General features: G+C 43.5%; 2 protein-coding genes across 6 annotated transcripts in view; one reads left to right on the top strand and one right to left on the bottom strand.

Moving 5' to 3' along the window:
- The first annotated feature begins 13 nt into the window (after positions 1 to 13).
- adrm1 (ADRM1 26S proteasome ubiquitin receptor) lies at positions 14 to 8,084 on the top strand. Of its 2 annotated transcripts, none has more exons than XM_040152313.1 (10): positions 14 to 143; positions 1,177 to 1,396; positions 2,949 to 3,065; positions 3,662 to 3,872; positions 4,233 to 4,311; positions 4,452 to 4,588; positions 5,729 to 5,860; positions 6,339 to 6,496; positions 6,860 to 6,962; positions 7,537 to 8,084. In XM_040152313.1, the coding sequence occupies exons 2-10, from the start codon at positions 1,187 to 1,189 to the stop codon at positions 7,623 to 7,625; spliced, it is 1,236 nt and encodes a 411-aa protein (XP_040008247.1). In that variant the 5' UTR covers positions 14 to 143; positions 1,177 to 1,186; the 3' UTR covers positions 7,626 to 8,084. The 2 variants fall into 2 exon arrangements, with proteins under 2 accessions (XP_040008247.1, XP_040008248.1); XM_040152314.1 differs by lacking the exon at positions 14 to 143 and adding an exon at positions 144 to 249.
- A 54-nt stretch (positions 8,085 to 8,138) lies between these two features.
- The window catches only part of lama5 (laminin, alpha 5), a 114,615-nt gene continuing 110,637 nt past the window's right edge, over positions 8,139 to 12,116 (bottom strand). For 3 of the 4 annotated variants that reach the window (XM_040152220.1, XM_040152219.1, XM_040152218.1), the window contains exons 76-80: positions 10,663 to 10,822; positions 10,430 to 10,560; positions 10,221 to 10,314; positions 10,002 to 10,121; positions 8,139 to 9,428 (exon numbers count right to left, since the gene is read on the bottom strand). In XM_040152220.1, coding sequence (XP_040008154.1) covers positions 9,280 to 9,428; positions 10,002 to 10,121; positions 10,221 to 10,314; positions 10,430 to 10,560; positions 10,663 to 10,822 — 654 coding nt within the window. In that variant the 3' untranslated portion in view covers positions 8,139 to 9,279. The remainder of the gene's footprint in view (positions 9,429 to 10,001; positions 10,122 to 10,220; positions 10,315 to 10,429; positions 10,561 to 10,662; positions 10,823 to 12,116) is intronic. The other variant, XR_005709354.1, reaches the window with a different exon arrangement.

Raw genomic sequence — 12,116 nt, 5'->3', positions numbered from 1 at the left:
CCGCCGACGGCAGTTGCGCTCACGTCACGTCGCGTCGCGTCGCGTCACGTCACGACAGGAAATCAGCTACGCGACTAGCGAGCGACGTGAAGAAGAAGAGAAAAGAAAAAACTTGTTCGTTAACTCCGTTAACACAACTTCAGGTATGTGAACGCGATTCTTTTGTGAACATCAGTTTCACGTACAACTTCTCAAAGGGCGCTCCGACTCAGACGTGACCGTTATTTCTGAGTTTTTTAATGACTCAAGGTAGATCAATTGTAAGACTTTGGCCTTTGTCGCTCGTCGGTTCAGCCGAGTCATGGGCTAACGTTAGCATTGACACAGCCAGATCTCCGCGCGGCTAACAGGCTAACTGCTGCCTCTGTCAGCGTCGCTTTGAAAAGTCTTTGTAACGCAAACGAGCGGCTCCGCAGTTTTGAAACTTCTGGATAGGACACAATTATCACCGCGATGGTCATACATCAGGCCTACGGTGTCGGCGCAGTGTTAAATTGTGGGAATTAAAATGAAAAATGACAAACCGTTAGCCTCCAAAGTCTCCAAACTACACCACAGTAGCTAACTGTTCGAATTCATGTCAGAATGCTTTTAAGATTTGCGTTTGCTTCAGATTGAAAAGTTTAAAAATATGCTTTTCAGGGTTTAACTATATAAGTTCATTTTTTAAAGTAAAACTAATTGTAGTGGAGAGTATTAAGGGTTGTAACGGTGTAAGCACTAAAAGTATCTAAATTAGTAGGTGGAAATGAAATTAAAATTAAACAATATCAACCAATTTATATATATATATGCACACACACGTATTTATTTATTTAAATTAAATTAAAATTTTCACCTACTTGCTTGTACATTATAGTCATGTTTCTTTGTTCAGCTTTGTTCACTGTGTATCGTGTGTTAGTACATTTAGAACCACTAGAAATTGGAGTCAAATACCTTGAATGCACAAACATACTTGACCCATTAACCTGATTATGATTCTGAGAAATTCTGGTGTTTGCGGTACAACAGAACCAGAGAGTTTCCTACAGCAGTAAATATTCTAACTTATGTTTCCTGCCCTTTTGTAGTTTTGTTACTCACATCAATAACAATCATGCCACAGTAACAGCTTGAATGGTCTTGTAAACCTGACAACTTCTTTTCTTCCACTTTTCGTACCTGTTTACAAAGAGAGTTAAAGATGTCGTCAGGTGCTCTCTTTCCAAGCTTGGTAAGCGGCTCCAGGGGAAGCTCCAGCAAGTACCTGGTGGAGTTTCGTGCTGGCAAAATGACCCTGAAGGGCAACGTAGTGACACCAGACAAACGCAAGGGCACGGTGTACATCCAGCAGTCGGACGACTCCCTGATTCACTTCTGCTGGAAGGACAGGACGACGGGGAACGTTGATGATGTAAGTAACTTTAAACCAAACACCTATGTTACTTTCACGTAACTTTTTCTTTGCGGCCTTATGCAAACCAATTGTCATTTTTGAGAAAATTCCCATGGCCCCTCCAGTTTTGGAAACTATGGTTCCTAATCTGGAACAATAGCATTTTTGACTGCAGTGGTTACATTGGAACAAATTATGATTTTCATTGTAAGAAAAAAGCCATTGGTCTTTGTTATAGCAGAACAACATTTCGGGGGTTTGAAGTGCTGACCATGGGCCACAGCAACCCTGTCCCCCATGTCTCTCTTCCCTTGTTTACTGTCAACCCTCTCTACGGTCAATTTGTACTGGGTGGAACAGTTAACAGTTGAAAAATAAACTTGTCAGTACTCTCTGGTGGGCAAACTACAGTGGGGTCAAAAAGTCTGAAAGAGTCAATGAAAATATACGCTATGTGGATTACTTTAACTTGTACCAGCTGACCAATCACAAAAGGCGCAACGAGACCTGGCATGTCCCATTAAAATGTCAAAATTGGAGAAGGTAGCAGTGGATAAACTTATGATGTTTGAATCAGAGCAGTGTGGAGTCACACTGGACGGGTCCTATGAGTTTCTGGTTAGTGTGTGTGTTTATTTCAGTCGCTAGCAAAATTAGCATGTTACCTAACGTTAACTCTAGGTTAGTATAAGTTATAGTAACAAAGGACGCTCTCAACTACATGTTTCGTCAGAGAAAGACTTTCCATGTGGACAAGGCCTAACTTTGATTAGCTACCAAGCCATGTTAGATACTAACGTTGGTTCAGTCGAGGTATCTTTATGTAATGTAAACTAACTGGCTTCGCTTGCTAGCATAACATAATTTGGTACGTGAATAACAATAAGTTAATTCGTTTTTTTTAGCTGTAAAATAGTTATACATCAGTTATATCTTCTCTCTACGTGCTATCACTATTGTTACCATCCACAAGAATGACTCCCTAGCAAATAGTTTTATATTTTGTTTATTCTTTGTTAAATTACCAATTGTTGGCTTGCAACTTGCGTAAGTTGCAAGCCTGACGGTACAGACAAATATCCAATCAGCTGTTTGATTAGCTCAGCGATGAGCGTCTGTCACACACCAATCACACAAACGTTCCTCTGCACACTGATTATTGTTTGGCAGGTCATTCCTAAATGCCTTTTACAAGGCCCTCGCTAGAACACTTCTATGGTAGGGAAAACCCTGGCAAGGTCTGATCCGCCTTTGTTGAAACTTAGCGTGACAGTAAAGCAATAAAAAAAACAAAAAAAAACTGCCATTCTGCTTGCGTCTCTTCATCCTGGATTTGCACATACAAGCAATTTTTTTAATACAACCAATGCTGACACATTGAATCCTAATTTAGCTGGCCTTTCACAGAGCAAGTGAGGTGACCATGTCTTTATTTTGGAGCTGCAGCGATGCTGTTGCCTTGATTTCCCTTTCGGTAACTGTTTTGATGGTGATTTGTTGTGTCAGAGCAGCCTCGCTGTTATTCGCCTGTCTCTCTCGACTCTCTCATGTTGTGCCTTTTCCGTTCCAGGACCTGATCATCTTCCCCGACGACTGCGAATTCAAGAGGGTGAACCAGTGCACCACCGGACGTGTCTACGTGCTGAAGTTTAAAGCCGGATCCAAGAGGCTGTTCTTCTGGATGCAGGTGAGAGGAACAAGCTCCTCATCTTCTTTTTAAAGGAAGAGGAACTTAGGACTGTCTGCATGAATGCAGGACATCTGTGTCCATTTGTGTGCAGGCAGACAGATGTTCAGGAGAGGGACACTGAGTGGAAAAATGAAGTGGGAGGCAAAGAGAGTGATGAGTGGAGAAGAAGAGATTATTACACTCATGATGACAGGGGGTGCGTGGCTATAATTAGTGTATTTGTCAGGCAGCCACACATTTAATATTGATTCTCACCAATAGTTTTCTCCTTTTATCTGCTCCAGTGCAGAGGGATATATTTTTAGTCAAATAAACAAGGTTGTGTCCTCCTGTGGACTCGTTTATTATAATATTATTTTCACTTGCTTGCCGGAAATATTTTTTTACGAGCCAAAACAGTCGCTACACATTTTGTCGATGAATTAATTTTCAATGAAGTGTGTAGAATTAGGGTAGTTTTTGAAAGACACAAAAAGACATTTGCCTTGTTTCACCACATAAGAATAATTCACACAGAATTGAACCTGTCAGTTTGGTCTGTGGAGAATGTACCTCTTCATTTCAAGGATTTCTTGCGTGCCCATTTCCATCAGGAGCCGAAGACGGACAAGGATGACGAGTACTGTCGTAAGGTGAACGAGTACCTGAACAACCCCCCCATCCCCGGAGCACCAGGGAGCGGAGGCGGCAGCGGCCACGAACTCTCTGCGCTCGGAGGAGAGGGAGGCCTGCAAAACCTGCTGGGAAACATGAGCCACAACCAGCTGATGCAGCTGATTGGGCCAACAGGACTGGGGGGACTGGGTGAGCAGCACTAGACTTCTAGGTGATTCATAAAGGGAAGGAAAGCCTTTTCCAAAAAGTAACTCTAAAAAACATGTTACTGGAAACGTATTTTACAAACAAATTACATTTTAAAATGTCATTATAATTCCGGAAAGGTAAATGACTTAAGTGGATAAAACCAAAAGTCCAGTCTAAGAAGTAGAATTACACCAACAGTCTCTCATTTGCTGAATTTGTTCACTTACATTCATCCAGATTGTCAAACTAAATAAGTAGTTTGAAACATAGGATTTGTCTCAACTCACAACCCATATAAATAAAATAAGAATCAAAGAACAATTTGGATGTTTTTTTTGATTTCTGTGTTCGTCCAAGAAGGCCTGGGAGCTCTAGCAGGACCAGGACTTGCCAACTTGCTGGGCAGCGGAGGACCAGCTACGAGCAGCTCCTCATCCAGGTGAGACTGAGCATCAGCCCACATCATTTCCCTCTTCACAGAATTGTCTGTTATATAGCAGAGCTAAGGAAATGCATGACCAGAAAACACAGTGAGCCCGCGTTTTCTTCCCTGAACTCTGTCCCCCTCCTCCTTCCCAGCTCTCGCAGCCAATCAGCAGCGGCCACTCCTTCATCAGGCGCAGCCCCCAGGCTGAGCTCCTCTCAGGCGCCCACCACCCCCGTGACTCCTGCTGCCTCAGCTGTGTCACCCACTGGTGTTGCTCCCTCCACACCAGGTACACGAAGTACAGTACTGTGTCATTGTGTGGTCCCTGTCAGTCTTCGAACAGCTAAGAATGACAGACGATTTGTGGTAATCAAATGATTTGGAACAGGATTTTGGATCCTCGTATGGCACCTTCATTATAATAAAACAGTTATATTTTAGTTTTGCAGCGTGTGCAATAAATGTGGCAGCTTTACAGTCAAAGGCATGATACAAACTAGGGTTGCAACTAACAATTATTTTCGTTTATTGATTAATCTGCAGATCCGATCATTTGCTAAATTCACTGAATAATCATTTGGACTTCAGAAAACTGAAAAAAGACATCACCATTTCCTAAAGTCCAACGTGACGCCTTGTTTTGTCCGACTAGTGTTTCAAAATCCAATGACACTCTGTTAACTATCCAATAACGCATCAAATCCTCACAGTAGAGGCTGGAACCGGGTTGTGTGGGGCATTTTTGCTCAAAGAATGTCTTGAATTATTAACCAGTTAGTTGCAGGTTAGTTTCCTGTTGATCGACTAATTGATCGATCAACTTGTTGTTTCAGCCCCAATACAAAATTGAGTATTTGATATTTCATTATATAGAGAATGTGTATCTATGGTACTGTGCAAAAGTGTTGAGCACCAAAAGTAAAGTGAGGATGCTTTCAAAAATAATGGCATTAGTAGATTTATTTATAAAGTAACTTCTTACAAAGTGCAGCAAACGGAAAAGAACCTAAACCAGATCAGTATTTGCTGTGACCCCCTTTGCCTTTAAACCAGCACCAGTTCTCCTCGGTACACCTGCACACAGTTTTTCAGGTTCTTGGCAGGTGGGTTGTTCCAGCATCTTGGAGAACTTTCCACAGTCTCTGTGGATTTGTTCTGTCTCAGTGTCTTCTGTCTCTTCGTGTGATCCCAGACTTGAATCTGTGATGCTGAGATCAGGGCTCTGTGGGGTCCAGACCATCTGTTGCAGGACTCCTTGTTCTCCTTGTCTCTGAAGACAGTTCTTTATGACTCTGGCTGTGTGTTTGGGCTCATTGACCTGCCGCAGAATGAATTTGGGGCCGATCGGACGCCTCCCCGATGGGACTCTATATCTGCATTGTACATGTGAAAACCTCTTGAAACCTCCGTTTGCCCTTCATGTTTGCAGCCTCGGCTCAGACCCCCGTGGCCCCAGCCACTGTTGGAAGCCCTGCACCCCACCAGCCCATCCAGCTTAGTGACCTTCAGAGCATCCTCGCCACCATGAACGTCCCAGCGGCGGCTGCTCAGGGACCAGCAGGTGAGGAAAAGTCAGTCGGGTCGGAGTCAGGATGATTGATTGGAGGCGGATAAATGCTGGCCGTGGCCGCGATACAAGACTTTTACTGCTGCTCAGGTTTATATGTGCAGTACATTTCATACAGAAAGGCAGTGCTTTACATAATGCATTAAACAATAAAAAGACAGGCAGTATAAAAACATAAAAAGGCAAATAAATAGGAAATGAAAGGTCAAGAAAAAGACAAACACAGGATAGATAGAGATTCAAGGGGCAACACGGTTTATGATGAGAACTCAAGGTTCAGTTGAAGGGAGTTGCAGAAAATAAAGGTTTTCAACCTGGATTTAAAATTGGTCAAAGACGGTTCAAGTCCAGTCAGTCTAAATAAAGGCGTCAGGGAAATGAGGGAGAGGGGGGCAGAAAGAGAAGGAAAATAGAGAAAAGGTTCGGAGGAAAAGGAGAGAATACCAACAGCACCTCCTCTCTTCTTCTCTAGTGGACCTGGCGAGCGTTTGCACCCCAGAGATGATGGCTCCCATCCTGACTAATGCTGAGGTCCAGCAGAGGCTGCTGCCCTTCCTCCCGAGCGGAGAGAGTTTACCGCAGAGCTCCGAGGAGATCCAGAACACACTCAACTCGCCCCAGTTCCAGCAGGTAGGAAGAAAAGATTAACACGAAGCGGCTCTACTGCACCGAGCGTCAAATGAACACCGACACACACCTCTGGTAAAAGTATGGTGGGAGACAGAGGCTGTATCTTCATCGTGACCTGATGAAGACCTCGTGCTCTCGATCGGCTCAGTACAGACTGATTCTAGCTAATCAGGGTGGGTAGAGCACGAGGAGATGGACCGTATGCAGCTGCATACCAGTCATCTCCGTTATGGTGTCATTTGCTAACAGTAATTATAACACAGTGCCAGAGAGAATTGAATTAGGCCGTACGTATGTTTAATTGCCGTGTGTTGAGATCAGAGAGGGTTGAATAATCCCTGGTGACTGTGATTCCTTCTGCAGTCGATGAGTATGTTCAGCAGTGCCTTGGCCTCCGGGCAGCTCGGCCCTCTCATGAGTCAGTTTGGTCTGCCGGCAGAGGCTGTGGACGCCGCCAACAGAGGAGGTGAGAGGCCAACACGCGCACATATGGTTTATTCCACCGGCCCTTTGCCACCACGCGGTTACTGGGCCACCTGAAGAGGGCTGTCACTTTTTATTCCACGTGTGAAGTTCCAAATGAAATAGATAAAATACACAATCTGTGATGATTTGATCCAATTCAAAATTCATAGGGTAGAGCTGCAACAGTTTGGATAATCAATTCATCTTTTCAGTCATTTTTTTCAAGCAAAAATGTTAAAAAAATGTTTTTTGACGTTTTTCTTCATTAGACATTAAAGCGAATATCTTGGGGTTGGATTTGTAGCTTTGGGCTGCAGGAAAATTTTGACATTTTATGAACTAAATCGTTGAAATGAGAAAGTAGTTGTTAGTTGTAGTCCTCATTAGTCACTCAGGTTAGTCAGTGGAGACACTGGAAATGACTGGAACTACACCAGTTGTGCGTCCTGTGTTCAGATAAGTCCCGGCCCTGCTTCTGAAGCAGGGACGAAGGCCCAGGAGCTAAATGTTGACCTTTTAAAAAAAAATCTGCTGTAATCTCCTCATTTCTTAATGTGTTTGTGTCTCCTGGTCAGATGTGGAGGCGTTTGCCAGGGCCATGCAGGGCAGTAAAGGAGACTCCAAAGAGAAGAAAGAGGACGACGAAGACATGAGTCTGGATTAGAGCTCGACCCGCCGAGCCTCAGCAAACTGTGATTCCTTCTCTCCTTTATACTTCAGTACTTTCTCTTTACCTCCCTCTCTTCTGTGTTGTCTTATACGTTTCTGTACCAGAGGCAACACTCTGCTCCTACTCAGGACGAACACCACGGGACTAGTGAAGCTGTGAGGACACAAGTTAGGCCGCTTTTTCCACTGCGACCAACTGTTTGACCTAATCGTGTTTAATCATCAGCACTTTTGTTCTATTGACCATTAGTTTTACTCTGAAAGGAGAGAGGCAGTTTTATAAAAAGAGGGGAATTGTGTTGGGATTAAGCCTTAAGTTGGATTTTGTCTTCTTTTCTGTGTTTCTGTTGTTACGCCACAGTGCAGACCGTCACGAGTCTGAGCGGGCGCTGATGCGTTCAGGCTTGTTTTGTGATTTACTCTTCATAATAAAAATAATCATATTGGCAAAGAAAAACAACTTCACTCCTCTTTTGCAACAAGAGAAACACACAGTGGAGAGTGCAGCTTGTATGAAAAAAAACAACTTTATTTAGAAATGCATTTACAACACATGGGGGCCGGGAGTGAGGGCGAGGGACAGCTTATTCCTTCTGTGAGATCTTTTATAAAGTGGTTATATAACATACAAGCTTCACACGCGTTTGGTACATGTTTACAATGACGACGGAATAGAGACGGGAAACGCTGCCTGCAGCCCGGACAGGAGCCGACAGATGGGACAGTTCCGCTGCGGGAATTGGTGCGGTGCCTAGGACTCCCGAGCGTTCGCGTGATTGTAGCGTTAGAACTATATTCGTTCAATTTGGGTTTAATTACCTTGAACTTTGACTGGGGCCCTGTCACCAGAGCTTTCAGAAAAACCTGTGTTTCACGTGACCACTACTCGCAGGTCAAAACGGTAATGACCGTGACCGACGTGACCTGGACGCAGCATTGTCACCAAGGCTGACGCACAAAATCCGAGAAGCAAGAAAAAGACTTCAACAACATGTTGGATTTGTATGTGAGGAGGAGAAAGAGGACTCCCGCCTCAGATACTGTAGTTACTCAGACGGTTATTAGCCGAGTCCAAAATCTTGTCCGTTCATGTAACAGACTGAACAAACTCAGAGTTTCCCAGAAGTTCAGCCCTAGTCCGGGCTGCAGGCAACGCTGCCTGAGGACTTTGCTCATATATTACATAAGCTCACAGTGTACCGACTCAGTAGGTATTAACATTCTCTGCTAGAGATGCACAATACGCAGCTGTGTACATCCGGGACTTGAACATACTGCAGATTCAGGAGCCAAAAATAATGATCCAAGTTATAATTTAGTTTTCATCATTTGTAAAAAAAAAAAAAAAAAAAAAGCGACATTTCAAGCTGTGTTGCCTTTATTTACAATATACTACACATTTCATAATTGATTTGGGATGTTGAGAGTTGATATCTGAAATATTGTATCAGTGCATCTCTACGTGCAGACAGTTGTCACCGTTGTAGCACCCTGTAGCGCGACGACAAACAGGAAAATATAAAATATACATTTTTCTGAAAATAGACAATAAATATTAATATATATTTTAAATAAGCTACAGTAACATGACACCCACCACCAGTAATTTGTAGTCGGGGAATGTGAGGATAAGACTGTGTGTGTTGGGTTTACATGTGTGGACAGCCCTGCGTACCCACAGATCCGTGCACAGCGAGCGGTTTGGACAACGCGGCAGGTCTGTGGTTGACGGTCGCTCGGCGGACGCAGCCGTGGAAGGCCGGCAGGCCGGCCGGCAGACCGGGGACTGTGACGCCACCTGGCGGACAGAGAGAGGAACAGCGTGTTGCAGAGAAAAGGGAGAAGGACGTTAATTGTACGTCGCTGCATTCAGGCCACTGTTGGGATAAAAACTAACAAAAGATTTTGAGAGTGTCAAAGTTGTAAAATTTTCTGTTTCCAGACTCAGGTGTGAGGATTTACTACTTCTCTCAGTTTCATACAGTAAATTAAATGTCTTTGGTTTTGAACTTATTTGGACTAAACAAAGAACGAGGCTCGAGAAATTGTAATGAGCAATTTTCACTATTTTCTGCCATTTTACAGACTAAATGACTAATAAATGAAAGATTAATTAACAGTTTAACCAATAATGAGAATAATGGGTAGTTGTATTCCTAAAGAAAATAAAGTCATAAGAAAAAGTCATTCTGAAAATTAAAAAGAAAAAAAAAATCACCATACTGTAAAATGTAAATTTGGGGGAAAACAAATTTTTGGAAAGGTTCTTAAATATTCAAAATAAGAAATTAAACAGGATCAGACGCAAAAGAAAAACAGAGGGGATTTTGCAGAGCGGCAAACACAAGTGTGTGTGTGTGTGTGTACTAACCAGGTACCCCTCCAAGGTAAACGGTCTCCTTGGCCCCTGCAGAGCGGCTCTGCTTGGGGCCGACGCTGTGCTCAGTGGCTGCATCCACCTGAAGCTGCAGAACGTTATTCCTCTTCACCACTGGAGACGCACACACACACACAACACGACAGCGTTACAGCGGCGCCAGGGCGGCAACGCGGCGACAGGTTCCGAGGACAGTTTGTGACGTGAACTCACCTGTGATTGTGTGCCAGCGTCCGTTACATAGAGGTTCTTCAGGAGTGAAGGAGGTAGAGAAGTCACCTCTGCCACTGTTCACTGAGACGGTCACCTACACACACACACCGTTTTCAGGTCTCCACAGTAATAATTCTGTATTTCTTCTCTAACTGAATAAAAACTAGCGTCCCTGATCGTTATTAAAACCCTCACTAGCGTGTTCCCACCTCTCCCTGCCTGAGGACCAAACTCAGGTGCTGGTCAGATGATGTCCCAGCATGCAACAGCAGCCCAGAGTCCGAGACGGGTCGAACCTCCAACTGGATCTCAAGATCCCGACCCAGAATCAAGGACTCATCTGCAGGGAGGGAGAGCGGGCCTTCAGTCAGAACGCAACAGCACGGCAGCACTCAAACAAGAACAACATGACTGAAACAACCCAGAGAGTGACGATAACCACCTATTGCCACGTGTCCTCCCTGTCCAGAGAAGTAGGCTCCGGGCTGTAGAGGGTTTAGGAAGCAGGGCACCGTCCCCTGGCTGTGAGTGGGGCTGCCTGCGGGGGCCTCGTTCAGCGTCAGGTCCCTGACGCAACCGATGAGACCACCAGAGCCTGGGGCCTAAAGTTTACAGTAACACAGTTAACGTCGTCTCACGTTCAGATATTCGCTTTTTTGGAAAAAGGTTATTTGATTCAGAGGAAATTTCTTTTTTAGAGGCTGGAGCTGAACTATTTCAGGGTTGGCCTCCATTTCTGTAAGTTATCATGAAATTTTAGTCAGCATGTGTAGAATTTTTATCCGATTACACCCTCTCAAATTATTTTGATAGCATTAGTTTGTGTGTGTAGAAAAATGAACCAATCGCTGTGCAAACCGGTGCAGTCGCTTTGTTGCTGTCAGGTCTTTATTCTGTGTCCCCGGGTCCAACATGACAAACAACACCCTAGTTTAGCCACATTACTGAAAACACCTATTTGGATTTTAGACTCAATCCAAAAATGATGGTTAAAATCCTTCATTAAATAGAAAAACTGTGTGTGTACAAATATGGAAAGTACATTGGGTCAGACTTCAACCAATCCTCTAAATAAATTTAGAAGATTAAGCTGGAGGATTGTTTCCAACTCATCCTCACTGTGTCATTAGTTGTCAACGGCGTAGTTGAGTAAAATGTTATCACCAGAGCTGCAACGATTTCTTGATTAATTGATTAGTCATTCGACAGAAAATTCATCAGCAGCTGTTTTAATAGTCGTCATTTAGCAAAAAGGCCAAAAATCTGATGGTTGCAGCTTTTCAGTTTTGACAATTGGCTGCTTGTCTCTGTCTGAACATCATAGTGAACCGAATATCTTCGGGTTTTGAAGTGTTGACTGGACAAAACAAATCGTCTGATGACTTCCCCTTGGGATCTTCGCAGCACTGATGGAGATTTTATACCGTTGTCTTACATTTTATTAATTCATTTCAGTTCAGTTTTACTTTATAAAGCAGCCAAATCATGGGTGAGGTTATCTCAGGACACTTTTCAAATAGAGCAGGTCGAGACCGGACTCTTTAAAGTTAAGATCAAACAATGAATCAATTAATCAAATAAATGCTTAGCAGATTAACCGATGCTGAAAATAACCGTCAGATGCAGCCCCGGTGATGACTGAAAACAACGAAGAGTAAGACCCAGAGTATAGAATTTGAATTTTCTGTTAAGCATTTACTTTAATTTGGAAACAGAAATTTCATGTGAGACAGTTTATTTTTTTTATGATATTGTCATATGATGGTGACTGCTGTAGCTGCAGAGTAAGTCACGGTGCAGCTCAAAAAGAAAACATGTTTAGCTTTTTACCAGCTCTGGTGAGGCTATAGCCAACACAACAGCACAGAATAATAAAAAGAAGGGCATCAAAAAAGT

This window comes from Xiphias gladius, chromosome 18 (assembly GCF_016859285.1).
Source record: "Xiphias gladius isolate SHS-SW01 ecotype Sanya breed wild chromosome 18, ASM1685928v1, whole genome shotgun sequence".
NCBI lineage: Eukaryota > Metazoa > Chordata > Actinopteri > Istiophoriformes > Xiphiidae > Xiphias > Xiphias gladius.
The sequence above is the reverse complement of the archived record's forward strand: the minus strand, read 5'-3'. Positions and strand labels throughout refer to the sequence as shown.

What these genes read in the sequence shown, in the direction of transcription:
- adrm1 (XM_040152313.1), top strand. Translation starts at nt 1,187, where the DNA reads ATGTCGTCAGGTGCTCTCTTTCCAAGCTTGGTAAGCGGCTCCAGGGGA. An exon ending in GGCTGTTCTTCTGGATGCAG is followed by an intron (nt 3,066 to 3,661) that starts GTGAGAGGAACA and finishes CATTTCCATCAG; the next exon opens with GAGCCGAAGACGGACAAGGA. An exon ending in AACAGGACTGGGGGGACTGG is followed by an intron (nt 3,873 to 4,232) that starts GTGAGCAGCACT and finishes TCGTCCAAGAAG; the next exon opens with GCCTGGGAGCTCTAGCAGGA.